Genomic DNA, 16877 nt, shown 5'->3' with positions numbered 1-16877 from the left:
TTATTTATATTGTTGTTCTTCCTCTAACAACTATATGAATTCAGGCCCCAATAGGCAGAAAATGTCACTGTGACAAAGCCCCAGGGCCGGCCCAAAACCTTCATGGGGCCCCTGAGCGAAATTTGGCTTTGGGGGGCCTCTGTTTCTGCTAATAATGTGGATTGTTGCACTCAACAGTCAGACAATATGATCCTTCGCACTCCACTTATTGTAACGTGAAGAGTGACATACCACGGCCACCAGGGGGCCCCCAAGAGCGATTAATATTTTTCTTTTGCCTCTATAAAAATGATTTCTACATGATTATGGTTTTAAAAGATCACAATTTTATAATGAAATTGTGCAATTTTGTTAAAATAATCACATAAAAATGATTACGTAAGGGAGAAAAAAATCTGTTCCATTTAGGGGTCCCCTTAGTGGGCCCGGAGCCCAAAGCAGCCAGCTTAGTTTGCTTCTGCCTTGGGCCGACCCTGCAAAGCCCACTTCTTTTTTTAGCTGTTCTTATAATTGTCAAGATTGAGCTGCCAGCTCAAACCTTTAATTAATCAAATTCCACAAGCATGCCTCACGCTCAGGCAGACAACCTTCGTCCGACAAGCCGGAGCAAGACAGCAGGAGAACCGCTTCCTGACCGAAATGCCCCTTATTTTGATTCTTTATCTCCTGTTTAGATTCCAGAAGCGTTGAGCTGATCCCAGGTCGGCGATGAATCCAGCCAGACAGCAGAGGCTTCTTACAGCGGTGGGTTGATGCGCAACAAATCACAGTGTTAATTATACACTGGCAGAAACACGATGGATGACTACTATTAACAAATAAAAGCCAATCATTATCTTGATGCCTCATGGAAAAAGATTTTTTTTTTGAGCCAGAATTATTAGTTTAATGATTATTTACCTCTATACCTCAGCAGGAGCAGTTTGCTTTTCAATTTCATCTATTTGGTTTCAGATTACGTCCACTAACGGCCCATGTGTACACTGTGTTGATTTCAGTTAATAGTGGTTTTCTCTGGGTTCCTTCATTCTCTGAAAGTCTGGACTGCAAAACATAAGACCCACAAAGACATATCCGTTCCTGTTAAATCTGGAATGCTCTCATAAAAACAAACAACCTGTGAAGAAGAAATCACAGAATGATATGATGAGTGTATTTTTTCCCCTCCTTGAGGTCATCAGTTATTGGGGAAACTGGTGTTATCTTCAGATAGGAGGCTGTAGGAATTGTACCTTTTCCAATAATAATATTCCAAAGGTCCCAGCTGTTTTACTGCGTTTAACATTTTAAATATTTACCTATTGACCCAAACAAATAACCTTTATTTATTTATTTTTTTAGGTAAAATTCAAACCAATTCAGTACTATACCAGAGAGTCCAACCAGCTCTCCACCTCTCCAAATGTTGCACTAAGTTCAAACAGAACTAACAAAAAATTAGGTGACACATTACGACCTTTCGTAGGAACGGTACAATATGAAGAATATGAAGATATTTGACTCAAACTGACTGATGTGCAGCACATTTCCCTTGCGTAGGAAACTCTGCACAACCTAACTTGCGCACAACTTAGCGCTCCAGGCAGCATCAGCCTCTGCGATCTGATTCCGTCAGAAAATAAGCCTGTAAAAAGTTTCCGCTGTCTGCCTCATTAAAACCTTCAGTGTCCTCAAGACGAAACAAGATCAATAACCCCCTCCTGTCGGTTTTTCACCTCCCCCCCACCATCTTTTCCAAGGAAAACACATCACCATGAGGGTTTTTTTTCTCCAATCCTCCCTGCAGCCAGGGGATGCCAGCCATAGATCTTTACCGAATAGAAGAGTGACGGATGTATTGGCACATCAAGCGAGACAAGCAGATAAATTAGGCCCAATGGGAGGGATTATACCCTTATTATTTGATGTAACCTTTGTAAGACCTGCTAATTCCCGTGAATAACAACTGCTCAGAGAGTTTGACGAAAACACAGATTTGCAAACAGATTTTTCATACTTTTTGATCGCGTGCTGTTTCTCTCTTCGAAGAGGCTTAAAAAGTCCACCAAACGAGATCTGGTTGCCCCTCACACTTGTTGGTTCGAGAAATCCCTTAAATAGAAACCGTCTTCGAAGTGAAGCAGGTTAAAAAATGTCAACATCGTGTTCGGATCTGAAGAAACTGAAGAGCAGACAAAACAAAGCCCCGAAATGGTTACGAAGCCACAGGCTTTGGGACTCCAGCGAATATTTAATCTACAAATAAATGATGGGAGGAAGCCGGGGTGAACATGAACACTCCATACAGAAAGACCCCAGGCTCTAGTCCCTGTCGCTGCAGTGTTCATAATTCAAAAATAATAAGGAGACTTGGCAAAGATGGCATTCGTGTAAGAAGTCCTAGGGGAAAAAAACACAGCTTTATCAAAAGAGATACAAAAGGCCATTCTCATTTTCAGAAAAGCATCTCAATGATTGAAGACTTTTGAGAATATATTCTGTGGAGTGGACAAAACAAAAGTTGAGCTTTTCAGAAGATGTACGTCCTATGAAATGTAATCTGGTGTAAAACTAAGAACATTTCAGCCAAGCAGACCAGAGAGCGCTCCGAAAGCAGGATGTGGACTACAGCGCTGGAGCTTCTGGGTCAATACAACCACAACGAGGCCTGTCACAATAATCAAGTAATCAATTAATCACATGATAAATTAAAACAAACTCAACAATTCCATTGGCATAATTTATCGGGGGGTTTTCTCTCTCTAACAAAAACCGGATGATAAAAGTCTTCAGTTTGGTACTTTGGTCTCAACTAGCTTTTTTAAGGACAATTTTGTTTACAAAGACTTCATTTTATTAGTTATTTTGTTTATTTATTTTGGATGTTGCAACAAATGTGCAAGTCTAGCTGTCACATGAGAAACAGCTCAACAAAGGCATAAAATGTAAAAGAAAAATCTTTACTTCTACATTTTGTGAAGAAGGAAGTTGCGCTCAGTGTCTTCTTCAGAGGTTTACGTGTCACTTCCTGTAGTGGTTCTTGGTGCAGCGCCCCCACAGGCGAGGAGGGGGACAGGTTTTTCACACCGTGCAGTGTGAAAGTGACCCACACCAGCTGAAAATGTGACAAATGTTGCATATTTGTTCCCCGATCGAGTCGAGTCTACCAAATTGTCAGGCGTAAAATTCTGTTTTTCCCAGCGACTCTCACAGAAAAACGCTTGGACGAACCGGTGGTGTCTGTAGAGGAATGCGCTGCTCAGAAAAAGATAACAAAGACACCAACTTTATGTTTCAGTTTTCTCAGGGGAGGAGAAGAAACACATTGTTGCGGTGGAGGCTGACAATTTGTCTCCGTGTGTTTCCCTGCTGTCACAAGGTGGTTTGGCTTCAGGCAGGGAGACAGAAAGAGATGTGCCTGTATCTGTGGGTGTGTATGTGTGTGTGGGTGTGTGTGTACGGAGGGAGTTGTGCGTGGGGGGGTTGACACCTCCTTCCATCTCTCCATTCCTTCCACACACCCTCCCTCTCAGGGTCAGGTAGCAGGCACGGCGCACCCCCCTCACACACACACACACTCCCACTGACTTGGAGCAGCCTCCAGGGAGCACACACGTGCTTCACTCCCTCCCTGGACCGCGCTCGGGCGAAGACAGCATGGGAGGCTGGGAGCCGTGAGGATGGAAAAGAGAGTGTGTGTGATCCAGACCGACTTCCACCAGTACAGACCCACCGTCGGCCTGCACGGCAGACCCCTGGCACATGTAAGTAACCTGCTATTAGTCCTCTGACGGTGTGCTCTTTTGGCTTTTGTCTTCCTGTAATCTTCTCGATCTATTCATCATCTCTTTTTTTTTTTTTTCGGCTCAGTGTTTAATTTTCGCCTCTGTCAGAGTTTGTTTTCACTGAGCTCTAAAAGCCTGTTGAACGAGCGGCTCCTCCTCTCAGGATGCCCCACGCCTTCACAGAATGGGGTTTCTCTCATCAGCAGGGGGCGATAGAGTGTGTGAGGTTGATTCTTAAGGGTTTTATATTTCTAGATTATAGTAAATCCCTCAATGTAAATCCATTTTAATCCATTTCTAATGTCTCTTCTGTTTCTCCATTGTTTCTCTTTTTCACACACACACACTCACACACATGTGCTACACACAAACTGCTAAGGAATGCAAACACAGAGAAGCATGAGGGGCCCTGAAGGCACTACCTTTGCATATTGGATTAACTAGAAACCAGATTTGAGGTTTAGATGAGAAATCCCTCAGACCTTGAAACAGATTGTCAGTTTTTCAGTACTAACATTTTTGTGCCTTTTGCTGACGGGCACGCGTAATGGATGACCCCAACATGTTTTCTGACTTTCATCAGGCAGAAGCAACTCATAAGGCAACTAATCCTGGCAGTAAGCCATGATGACTTTCCTAATCCCTATCCAAGTTAAGATTGTACTGCTGCTGCAAATTTCACTCAAACCACTTTTGGTCTTAAGAGTTTTTATTTTCAGCCATAGCATCTCATGCCTCACATGGAGATAGAAATGTTTAAATTAAGGAACATTATGTTGTATGCCGCACAATCCATTGACTTGATTGGACGAGTCTTGCCTTACCCGTTTCATCATCCTTGACCATGAGTTTGTTTTTGTGAGAAAGTTGCCAATTTTAGGACATTTAGCTGCATCTGTTTCCACAGCTTCCTCTTCTTGATTCTACCCTTCACCACACCATCCTTGCTCTTCCAACTTTCCATCTGCAGCGACCTACTGGTTCTCCCAGGGTACTCCAGTTTTCTTCCATCGTCCAAAAACATGACTGTTTGGTTCATTGGTCTCTCTACATTGCCCTTGTGGGTGTGTACATCCTGAGTGTCTCTGTGTTGCCCTGTCATGGACGGGGGATATTCAGATTGTTCCCGTTTCTCCTTTTCATTTTGCCAACCACAGATATTTTACTAGAGTTTCTGCAGAACAGCTGAAATATGATGCTGTAATATGATGCTAACAGCGTTAGAAAACCTGCTCTGACTATGTGTGGCTGTGAATCTTCATAGCTTCATCCATTAATGCACTCATCCCCTATCTGCTTCTCTAAAATTAAGTTGTAGGGGTAAACAGTCTACAAGGGAGACCCAGATCATCTCAGTGCCTGGATTAATTTTCAATTTTACAAAAGTTGCTTAAAGTTGTCTAGCATGTCGAAACACGCTGTTACTTTGAAAACAGCTTTTTGGCTGTAAGGCTCACTGGTGTCCAAATTGACTTAAGTCAGGGAATCCCATGCTGGTCGTAGAAAATGCCTTGAACAGATCTTCAATTCTGTATGATCTGTGTTGTGAGCCTTTGGACAAACAATCATTGATCACACAATTTAGTTTATTTTCTTACATCTAGCTGGCTGACTAAATCCTGGTGCTTGGTTTGTGTTGTACTCTACATCGAATCTCATGATTTTGATCACATGTTGGTAATGTCTTCTTAAAGGGGCAGTATTATGTGTTTTCCAGGCACACAGCCACAATTTATATCAAAAGATTTTAATCATACCATCATTGGAAGCCTGAAGTACTCTTCCTAGCATCTGGCGAAGTCCTGCATCCATGTTATCTCGCTATGTAATTTCTTAGTATCACACTTGCAGCTGGATTCCAGAAGAAAGGCTTTAAAAGTCCTTCATGTGGGTCATCAGGGTCTGATAGAAAACTCAACTCAGGTGTTTTTTTAAATTCCACTTCTTCTTAGTAGAATCCTGTTGCTCTTTAGATCTTTTTCTCAGCTCAGTTCATGGAAGTTGCAGTAAAGGCCGTCTTTCATCTGCCTGAGCTGCAGGCCAGCTTTCGCAGTTATTTCAGCCTAAACAGGCCAATAATAATTGAGAGAAAAAAACTCTCTGTGCTCTCTAATGTCAATAGCTACCTGCGCGGTATAATTACCGGCAACAGTCCCGTCACAGATATGATTTAGAGGCTGGTAATAACGTACCTGACCTGGAGTCAGTTGACCGTGAGGGTAAGTGAACTGCGAGGTGCCGGGGTGATCAAAGGCTGCCTGTGCTGCGCTCCGTGACCCGGATCCAGAGTTCAGCCAGAGGCCAGCTTTCAGAACCACTGGCGCTCCGCTCATCCGGGAACCGTCTACGTGCTGGAGCCTTTTACCAAAACTAGCGCTTTTCTCCTTACAACAGAAAGCAGAAATACAGCGAGTGACGCGAAGCAGGGAGAATGTGCTCTGCGGCTTATAAGCGACAACCAGCACCAGGTGTAATTAAGTCCGGCTGGGAGAGCTGCAGGGTCTGCCGCCTCACATGTTAACATTTAAACCTGCGCAGTGATAGGAAGGACAAGTGAGAGCAGCTGTCGGACAGACTCTTTCGGAAGTGTTACTATAGCTTCCTTTTGTATCACGCATTCGTGTGAAACGTGTACCGACGGCAAATTCCAACTAACTCCAAAAAATACATTTCTGTTTTCGCTTCAGTTCTTCTCTTCAGGCCTTCTTATGACGCCTGAAGAGCATGAAGGTTTTCCAAGATACTGTCAGATTCACTACAAGGTATTTAAGGTGGTGTGAATGGTGCTGAAAATGCATTTTCAAATTCAAAACATCTAACTTGATTTTATACAACTATTACAATAACAACTGTATACTGTTTTCTTGAGCTGAGGGTTTAGATAAAGCTTCAAATGTAAGAGAACAAACAGGTTTTGTCATTTAATGTTGAAGAAGCTGGAGGGAAATGTTTTATGAGTATAAATTATGCCTTATGTCATCATAATGTGTATGCTGTAGAGCTAAATGCTTGAAAAAGTGTTGTTGGAAAGGAGTTCCCCAATCCCAATAAGGAATTAAAGCTAAAAATAAGATTTGTAATTCTTATCCTACAACAATGTAATGCTTCAGGCCAACTACAATATTTATTTAATTCTTTAGAAACTTGAGATTTGACTTGGGGGGGGTTGACTTGCAATAACTTTATGCTTGTGTTGGACGCCGCAAACATCCGCGTAGACATTTTTAAGACATCATGATTAATAAACTTTTATAACAAACAGTCTTTACACATCCGTTCATCAATTGGAGACTTTTTATGTCTGTTGTACTGGACTGAAAAAGGCAGAAACTCAGCCGAGCTTCAAGTCAAAACAGGAAAAACTTCACTCATGGGTGACATCCACTCATTGAGCAAATATGGATTAGACTTTGACAAAGAACTCTTAATATGGTCGTGGCTTACAATGCGAGATGGCTTACAACGCGGAACCCCTCTGAATGGGCTAAAGGTGAAGCCATTGATGCGTCACATTTATCTTCTTTTGGTGTCCTTTCCCTTTCCCTTGGCATCAGTCGTGAGATTGATGTCGAGTGTAGTCTCGTAGTCCCCTCCCCCCCAGGGCAGCTAAGTCCGTCGTACCTTCACACTGTCTACAGGCAAAGGAAGTTCAAGTGTGTCAGGTGGCTAATCCTTGTGTCACCCGCGGGCTTAATCTTATTTAGACAACACGGCAATTACTGAAGCACACTTGAGAAAGACGATACTGTGTCTCCCTGTCTGCTTCACTCACTGAGCTGCGCGGTTTGAGAGATAAATTGGCTGTCAGGCCTCAGAAAGCAGAGCTAATGACAGCTCTTTTCCAGAGCTCCAAGCTCAAGCAGCGACAGGTTTTCCTACGCCTCTGCCTCGTCTTCTCCTTCATGTGTCCCTTTGAAAATTAGACGGAACCCATTCTTTGCTTTGAGTTCTGCTCCAAAACTACTTGTAGACGCTTGTTAGCACTTAAACTGCAAAATGTAAATAGCAGTTTGTCTGTGAGGGACAGGGTTTGCTGAGAGTCTTTTTGTGAAAATGGGCTTGGATCTGGGTTATCTGCTGCTACGAATAAGTCAAAAAAAAAAATTTGCTATGAAGCAGGAGCAGCACTTTGGTGAGGTATGTCGAGCTCTGTCTGTAATGCCAAAAAGATGGAAAAATTTAAATCCATCTTGATCAGTATCAGCTGGAAGGATAACCTGCTTACATATGACAGAAAAGCACACAGGAAGACACATTTACAAACGGAAAACCAATTTTAAGGCTCGGGATTCTAAGATGATATACTTTTACATTTGTTAGTAGTGTGTTTTTGCTTCCTCTGAATACACACATTGCTTGGTGAACTTCAATTATGGCTATTGTTAGTGAACAATGTAAAAGCATCACAGATGTAAACGATTACCATACACACTCATGTAATACATATTTGGCCAAATGGTTGCCACGTGGAAAAAAGGAATACATAGTTTAAATTTCACAAGGTTTGAACCAATGGCTTTTTGGAATTATAATGCATTCCTGTCTGAATTTATATATATTTATACATATAAAAATAAAAGTAATTAAGTAGCAATTGTTCTTTTACGCTTAGCACATAAAATTTGCACATATTTAGATTTAAATTCAGACATACCTCAAATCACCAGCATTATTCATATTTATTCAACAGTGATCAAAAAACAATGCGTTTCATTACTAAATAGGGTCTTGACATTTGATTGCGACATAAGTTTCTGTGTAATCCATCCTGGTGCATAATCAATGAATTTTAAATGCAAGTTAAACCAAAAAAATTACATTCAGATGTTGTTTACACTCTTACCACTAGATGGCAACAACGTGCTTCCACATTGATGCTAAATGTGTGTTAGTTATGCATCACCTTGCATCTTAACTGCATCGAGACCAGAAGCGGTTTGAGGTGTAGTAGTCTAAAAGAGGTTAAAATGCTTATTTTCTAACTTCCTGTAGCAGCTGTCTGTGCTGCAATGCTAACTTTAGCTTGTATGTTTTGCAAACAAGATGGACAGGTAGACATGGTGAAATTAGCTGTGTTACTTTCAGTTACATTCTTTGCTAAAGTCAGAACGTCCGCTAACAATACACTGCCTTATGAAAGAAATGATGTTCTGCTGCTTCAAGTATAAATTTTCTGTTAAACTGTTATACCCTTCAGCTACCACTAGGAGGCACTGAAAGACCCCAAATACCTGCACTACATTTGCAACTACTGCACTGCTATTTGCTTTGGAAGTTTGAAATCGAACCTTGGAATGATGTCATGCACATCTTGAATGCGTCCACCATAACAAAACAAGTCAGTACCAAATGTTACCATAGTAACAAAAATGGCCCAGTAATACAACACCAAATGGTTTAATAAAATACAAACTGTCAAAAGTGCATCATAAACACTAGCTGTAGAAATGTGGCGGCCCTATTTAATATTTAGGTTATAGTTGTATAAGTCCAAATTCAGAGAAAGTTCCAGATAATTTTAACTTGTAAATTCTCACCTTTTTTTTTTACCCCTCCAGGGGGTCTTTTGTGGGCTCTAGTGTCCCTTATATGATAGTAGGCTGACAAGAAACGGGGAAGGAGAGGAAGGAAGACATGCGGCAAATATCGTCGGGTCCGGGACGACTTGACGGCCGCGTCGAGGACTCAAGGCCTCCAAAATGTCGAGGACTCAAGGCCTCCAAATATGGGTCGCGCTAACCACTACGCCACCACGGCATGCCAAATTCTCACTTTTTAACATAAATGGAGTTTCAATTGTCAGTTTTTCACAAAGGCTACTTAATGGAATAATTTTAAATGAAACTGACACATTTGTTAACTTTACAAGGAATGTTTCATTCATCGCTTCGGTTCCTAAATCAAACGTTCTCAGCTAACTGTATCTAGTCTATATTCAGTCTGGAATTCTAATAATTATTTGCCTTCAAATGTTTGCTGTGACCTTGACCTTATTCTTCATCTCTTGTTTTGGTGAATAACCTAAGGGCAAACTTGCCATCAGATGTAAAGAGTGGAACATCATGAACCAGCAGCATCAGGGAGTCACAGACATTTGTTCGGGGACTGGCTCACTGATATCTTGTGTCGGAGTAAAGCTGATAAGGAAAAAAGAATCCACATTTGTTCTCCGCTGACACAAATCCCAGCACACTCAGCAGCACCACATGTTATCATATGGCTGAGCTCGACCTTTGACATTCCTCACCCCCTGTACCACGTTGTGATCGGGTCTGGGTGAAAGAATGCCTTCTGAAACTTGCATGTGTGCCGAGGCTGGCTGCAGGAGGATGAGTTACACAAATGTGACCAGACAGATTGAGTTTTAAAGGAACTAAAGGCTAAAAGAGAGTAAGAATTGGGTTATACGAACTGGAACATACATTTTAACCAATGATGTTTAAATCTGGAAAGAGTAGATGTCCATCTCTGAGGGAAGATCCCTGATATTTTAGCAGAAAAAATGTTACAGTTCAATAGACCATTAATTATTTGTTTTTTGTCAATTTTATACCTCTCCCACCCCCCAAAAAAACAAAAACATTTTTTGCTAGAATTTGTTTAATAAACGACTTCTTAAACACGTTCTAACATATTTCTTACCACTATTTAACTGCAGGCTGATTCAGTGACCTTACAGCAAGAAGGTCCTGGTTTCGAATCCCAGATTGGGGTCTTTCTGCTTGGAGTTTGCATGTTCTTCCTGTGGAGGCGTGGATTCTCTCCAGGTACTCTGGCTCTCCCCCACAGACTGTTAGGTTTATTGGTCTCTCTAAATTTCCACTAGGTATGAGTGTGTGTGTGTGTGTGTGTGGTTGTTTGTTCTGTGTTGCCCTGAGATGGACTGGCAACCTAAATGAGCCAAATGAAAATCAGTTCCCTTAAATTCAAGTGTATCTATTTATATTTACGGCACATTTCCGATCCCGGCGTTTTGTAAAGCTTCGATTGGCTGGGTGAGATTTTTAAAAAAATTTTTGCCCCTAACATCATTAACATAAAAAGATTGAAAAAGCATTTGACATATTTGCTTGTCGTTGTCCTGCGTTTGTCAGCCTAATTGTTTATATTACGATCAGAAGCGACATCAGACTGTGTGAGAGAAAAACCAGTGGTTGTAAAAGTGCTTTTATTGCAAAACAAAGACAGAATTATAAGGGAGAACATTTTGAGCTAGCTCTATGTTTTCATTGGAAATTTGCACAATTAGCATTACCAAACATTAGCTTTTTTGCGTATAGCCTTGAGATCCAGATGACAGTTCAGTTTAATTCAAGTTTATTTAATCAAAGACAAACGTTGTCTTGTATGATGGCTTTCTAGATACAACGATTTGCAAACAATGTCCTTAGCTAAAAAGGATAAATCACAGCAACCTACTGTTCAATCTTCCTGTTATCAGCTGTATGTCTTGCTCTCTCTCACTCTCTCGCAGCCTGAATGAGCTTGTTTGAAATACAAATTCCTTCCAATTTACTACCATCTGCACACTTCTTCATAATTGCTCTTAATTATGTCAACAACTCTGAAAATAGCTACTTTAAGACCTTCTTCACTGTTTACCACAAACAGAATTGTTGCTCGGCAACCTGGTAGCACTTAGTCCGATGTGATCCTGAACGGATCAAGCAAAGACCAGTAGCTGATTTTTCAGTGAAATTTTTATGAACCTTATTACCTTGTCAAAAAAATAATATAGTTATTAAAATTATTTAACTTAAAAATATCTACGGCGACTTTCAAATAGTTTAGTTAACATAAAATTGAACCTCAGGGGCGTGCCGTGGTGGCGTAGGGGTTAGCGCGACCCATATTTCGAGGCCTTGAGTCCTCGACGCGGCCGTTGCGGGTTCGACTCCCGGACCCGACAATATTTGCCGCATGTCTTCCTTCCCCGTTTCCTGTCAGCCTACTGTCATATAAGGGACACTAGAGCCCACAAAAGACCCCCCGGAGGGGTAAAGAAAATAAATAAATTGAACCTCAGGCAGTGAAGATACATCCCAATCCAGCTTTTGTTTGTGTAATTTTGGCATGAGCTTCTATATTTTCTTAAATGTCAACAAAGTGTCAACTGATTAAGTTTAAATTTGGATCTACAAAGTTAATTGGAAAACAAAAAACGACTTTTTTTTTCCAGGCAATTTTGTGATCAAATGTAACAATACCAGGAACCCCAGCACTAAAGCCTGAAGCTCCTCTCAGTCTCTATTGTGGGAAACATTCAAAAAGTCGAACTTGTTAATTGACCTTTCGTCCTTAAAGTCAATTAACTTGACTTTTTTTTTGTTTTATCGCGTTGATGCAATGGAAAGCCGGTAGGAGGCCAGTCAATTAAGAGGCAACAATAAGCGTTGCACACATAAGTCTGCGTGTGTTTGTGCTCATGCATGCATGTGGATGTATTTTAGAGGGCAAAGTGCGCATAAGTGAATGAGAGAGAAAGACAGCGGTGGGGGGTGGACCTTCTAACTCCAGACAGATGTAAACCAAAGTCAGGGAGTTTCAGTCAAAGAGCCAGTCGACTGAGCCGGACCGTCGAGCCCGGTGTGTGTGAATCAGTGTGAGAGTCTCTGGATGCTGCGTCAGTTTCTTTCTGTTTTTCTTTTTGTTTTGTTTTTTTAATTATCCCTCCTGCATGCTCACTCAGACGAGGAAGGGATGAGGGAGAGAGAAGAGCTCAAGCAAGCCAAGGAGCAGAGCGAGTTGCTCCTGTCCAGAATCCATGAACTTGAGGAGGAGAACAATCAACTTAACAAGGAAAATAATGAGGTGGTCGCCAAATGCCAAGTCGTAAGTCTCCGCTGCATCGTTGTTGTTCTTTTTTCTTCTTCTTCTTCTTCTTCTCATTATTTTGAAACAATTTCCCCAGGGGGGATAAACTGACGATACTTTAGGACTCATTATTTGTGATTACGTCTAGGTTTCTGCTTGATAAAGACTTTTCGGCATGATTGTTGGAGCAACTATTAGGAAGGTAATGATACCCTGAGAGGGATGCTGCTGCTGCTGCCATGGCAGTGGCTAAGAATATCTTAATGCTGTGGTTGTTACCACTTGCTTTTACCATTTTCCATCACCTAATTGTGAGAGCAGGCAGAGAGAGTATTTTTCTAACAGCAGTGCATTAAGGAGTCGTACTCTTTCCTGGCCTTAAGCTTAGTTAGTTTGTGAATGTTTTATGTACTGTGAGGTAGATGCTTTACCACAATGTCAATCGAAGAAGAAGAAGAAAAAACCCTATCTGAGGTGCTTGTCTCACCATAAATGCTGTAAATGTAACTTAATCACCCTAAAATACGAGGACTGATTACAAACTGTGTGTATTTATCTGTATTTAAATGCGTTATAAAGGTATAATACATGTTACCTTTATATTTGCATTTAGTGATGGCCTCCATGTAGTTAATGGAGGTTTTTGCCTCCTCTCTGGGTGGCATTCTCTTTGAAAAGAAGGTAGAAAGTAAATGAAGTGCAGCAGTAGTAGTAGTGTGAGGCATCTGTTTTCCTTTAAGCCAGCACAGCAGCAACACTGAATCCATCAAACCTTGCTGAACGGAAGCTGTGGATGAACATGAGATGATTCCATCTCTAGAAACATTTCAAGGATTGGAAATTTAATTGAAGCAGATCTAATACAGAGTGAACGATTTAAAATAATTGAATTCAGGTGTTCCAAACACTTTCTTGTCAGCGTTGTACAAAAACAGCGGTGTGGTGTAACAAGTTAGCTTGTGAGATTTCCTCACTTCTAACCATTCAATGCAAAGCATTGATTGTATTATAACACATTTTAAGCTATTGGGAATAATTATGTCCTTCAGATTAGCTCGAGAACGCCACTGCAAAAGTTTCCACGATCAACCTGCCGCATCCAAGTCTTAGATAAACTAGTACGCAAAGTGCTGGATGTCGAAATGTAAACCACATCGCCACTGGACTCTGGAGGACTGTGTGTTCCTCCCAGTGAACCAGTCTGGGATTGACAGTTTCCATTAGAGTGGCACTGGTCTCACTATGTTTCTGTGTCAAGTCAAAGACTGGTGCAGAGGTGTTTATAGTGTGTCGCCAGTTTTCGGTACTTGGACGTTCCCCATTAGTTCAATTGAAAGGAACTCTAAGTGTCTCGGTACATAAAGATGTTTTGGACAACTTCATGCAACCAACTCTGAGGGGAACAGCTTGGGGTGATGCCAACATGGCTGCACCAGTATACCACTGGATTGGCCTTGACATAGCACCTTTTGGATTCAAGTTCATTTGGCAGCAAATATTGATTGTTTTGTTTCGTTTACAAAGACCCAGACAACCATGACTACTCAACTGGCTTTACACTTTGACTCACATTCATGGTCATTTGTACCCCAGTGAACAGGTCGGTAGGCAATGTGTTGTTTTGCCAATGAAAACGGTAGAAAGGAGCTGCAACCAAACTCACATTCCCTCCCTCTCTTGATACAAATAACATTTTAAAGGATTGTGGTCACTACCTTTCCAGCTTCTGTGGTTTTCTAGTAGTCCCACTGTAGGTTGTAAAATCTAAAAAAAGGTATTCAACTTTCATACTTTAGAAAAAAAGAGTTAGCATGTGAAGCTTTAGATCCTCAAATTTCTAAGTTTTCTTTAATCATACAACCTTTGAACAATCAGTGCTCTACAAATGATAAGTAGGATGGATTTCGGTTTTCAAAGTTAGAATTGACTCAACCACCAAAGTAAAGCTTTTCTTCTGTTTTCTAGAGCATTTTGATTATTTATTCACAGGTAATAATTGTTTCCAAACATTAACTGGTCTACACTAAGAACAATAAAATGATGTAACTTCAGTGTTACATCATGTTAAAAATGAATGCTAATAGTTTGACATATTGGTTCAATGCAGGGGATTAAACAAATGTTTAATATTCCCAATAGACTTTTTCAGAAATGATTATTTCTATTATTACTATTATTATTGTAGTATTTTTATTTATCTTGATCTCTTTACAAACTCTTACAGTATAAATATAAGTTTTTTTTCCCCCAAATCTAGACACAATCAGCAGAAATATTTACTTCAAATTAGGTTCAGATGCCGTGTAATTTCTTTCCTCTTGTGTTTTTGATGTAAACTCCAAATGAAAAATTTTTTCACATAAAATATCCAAGAATTTGTGGTTGTAATTTGACAAAATGTCAAAAAAAATTCTAATAAATAAATAAATAAAATTAAGGGTTTCAAATACATTTGACGATCAGCATAACCTGCTTTTTTTTTTCTTTTCAGCATCCAGACAAGTTAAAAATCTTTATTTCTTTTTTATACCAACCGCAATATCGTTAAAGATTTAGAAACCGAAAACCTATTGAGAAGTTATTTATTAGGAAAATAACGAGTGTGTCTCCAGAGAACCTCTGCTGTAATGGCATAGTGGTTCGTTTGAGTGTGACGGAGTAAATTTCATTGGGGTGCAGAAGATTTAGTGTGAAAGTATGGATCAGCTGTGCTGCTGCCAGTGTTTGTGGAAAAGGTTCCCGGCCCGCGGGATTTCATCTTTACTCCAGCTGAATTGCTTAGCAGAAGTCAATTTAACACACCATCAGCTGTAACAAGGAGCTGGGCCTCTGATTTGGGATTTTACTTCTGTCTGGGTTTGACAACTGGGTCAGTGCTCTTTAATATGTACAGTGGTGTTTTTTGGGGTTGTTTTTTTTAAAACCAATCCTAGACAATGTCTGTAAAGTCAATTTGTTCATTAAGTCACGGTTGGTTAATCTGCAATGGACAGAAATTGTTGTAGTTTTTTTTCTCCCAGAAATGTAGCTTTTTCTATTGCAACTAACCAGGTGTGCGCTGGCTCCCAGCATGTTTTTCCTCTCTGCTTAGATTAGCCAGCCATAAATAATGACATTAATCTGTGGAGGAGACAGATCAGCCAGCATAATTCATTTCATGCAGCCCTCTGATCTGACTGAGAAATGTGACCCCATGTCAGAGCTATTTAGTGCCGCTGTGGTGTGTAAGGAAGCCTTCCAGTTTTCCATTGGAAATCTTTCCTGTTTTTCATTAGTCTTCACCCGCCGAAACTGCAGGGACACCTCGGACGTTTTTCATCCGGGACAGGAGAAATTCCTGCCTGCTAATCAACCTTGATGTACGTGTGCCCCGTTAGGTCAGACAGACTTGACATTCCTTTGATTTGCTTTTTCGCAGACATGCTAAACGTATGGCTAACTCCTGGTTACTTAAACTAGAGATTTCTGCTTTCAAACATCTGCATGTCTGAGGCTTTCCCCAGAACTCTGCTGTAGTTTTCTGCGAGAAGGCTCTGGTAGCTGGTCCAGCTACAAAAAAGATTAAAGCTAACACAGGTAGCTAAAAATCTTTTGAACCAAACGCTAACTCCCTTTTCTCGAACTAGCATGTCTCGCGAATCAGATAACCTTTCCATAACTCCAGACTTATATTTCAACTGGTGTAGACAGACATTGAAATTTACAGAAAGGTTTGATATAGTTTATAAAACCTAAAAATCAAAATTTTTTTGACAATTAGCTTACGTTTGGTGAAGCTAACATCGCAGATTTACGAGAAATGAAGCAAAGTGTCAATATGCTAAGACGATAGTTCAACATCATTTCAGTCATCATGTTAATGAACAGCCTGCTCTTATGAGTGGCTCTAGTGATAAATGTGGATGTCTGAGTGGTCAATGTTTCTTTAACTAAGCTAAAAATGGTGTGATTAGGGTTGTAGTTGTTGTCTGCGAGCTCCAAATGGCTCACATTCCAGAATTTACCCCAGAAAACCCACCAAAGCTGATGACAGGGTAGTTCACCAGTGGCCCACTGTGTTTTTGTGTTAAAAAAAAATTAAAAGTTACAAAAACTCAGAGGTGCGTGGGCAGGTGCAGGGATGATGCGACTGGTGCGCAACTCCTGGTGCCCAGTTCAACGCGTCAACTATAAACATAGCTTAATCTGTCCTTACCATCACTGTTACTGGTGTATAAAAACCCTATTTAAACTAAACATATAACACTTAGCCTGGTGGCCCACTAGGCTTATAGACCGCTGGGGGTAACCCTGTGCACA

At 40.7% G+C, this 16877-nt stretch overlaps 1 protein-coding gene across 1 annotated transcript in view; it reads left to right on the top strand.

Annotated features, from left to right (window-relative positions):
• Positions 1-3537: 3537 nt before the first annotated feature.
• LOC114151983 (myosin-16) overlaps positions 3538-16877 on the top strand; it is a 50117-nt gene continuing 36777 nt past the window's right edge. Inside the window, exon 1 of the mRNA XM_028029571.1 lies at positions 3538-3743. Coding sequence (XP_027885372.1) covers positions 3660-3743 — 84 coding nt within the window. The 5' untranslated portion in view covers positions 3538-3659. The remainder of the gene's footprint in view (positions 3744-16877) is intronic.

The sequence above is a fragment of the Xiphophorus couchianus genome, chromosome 10 (genome assembly GCF_001444195.1).
Source record: "Xiphophorus couchianus chromosome 10, X_couchianus-1.0, whole genome shotgun sequence".
Lineage (NCBI taxonomy): Eukaryota > Metazoa > Chordata > Actinopteri > Cyprinodontiformes > Poeciliidae > Xiphophorus > Xiphophorus couchianus.
This window is presented reverse-complemented; position numbering and strand designations above follow the sequence as displayed.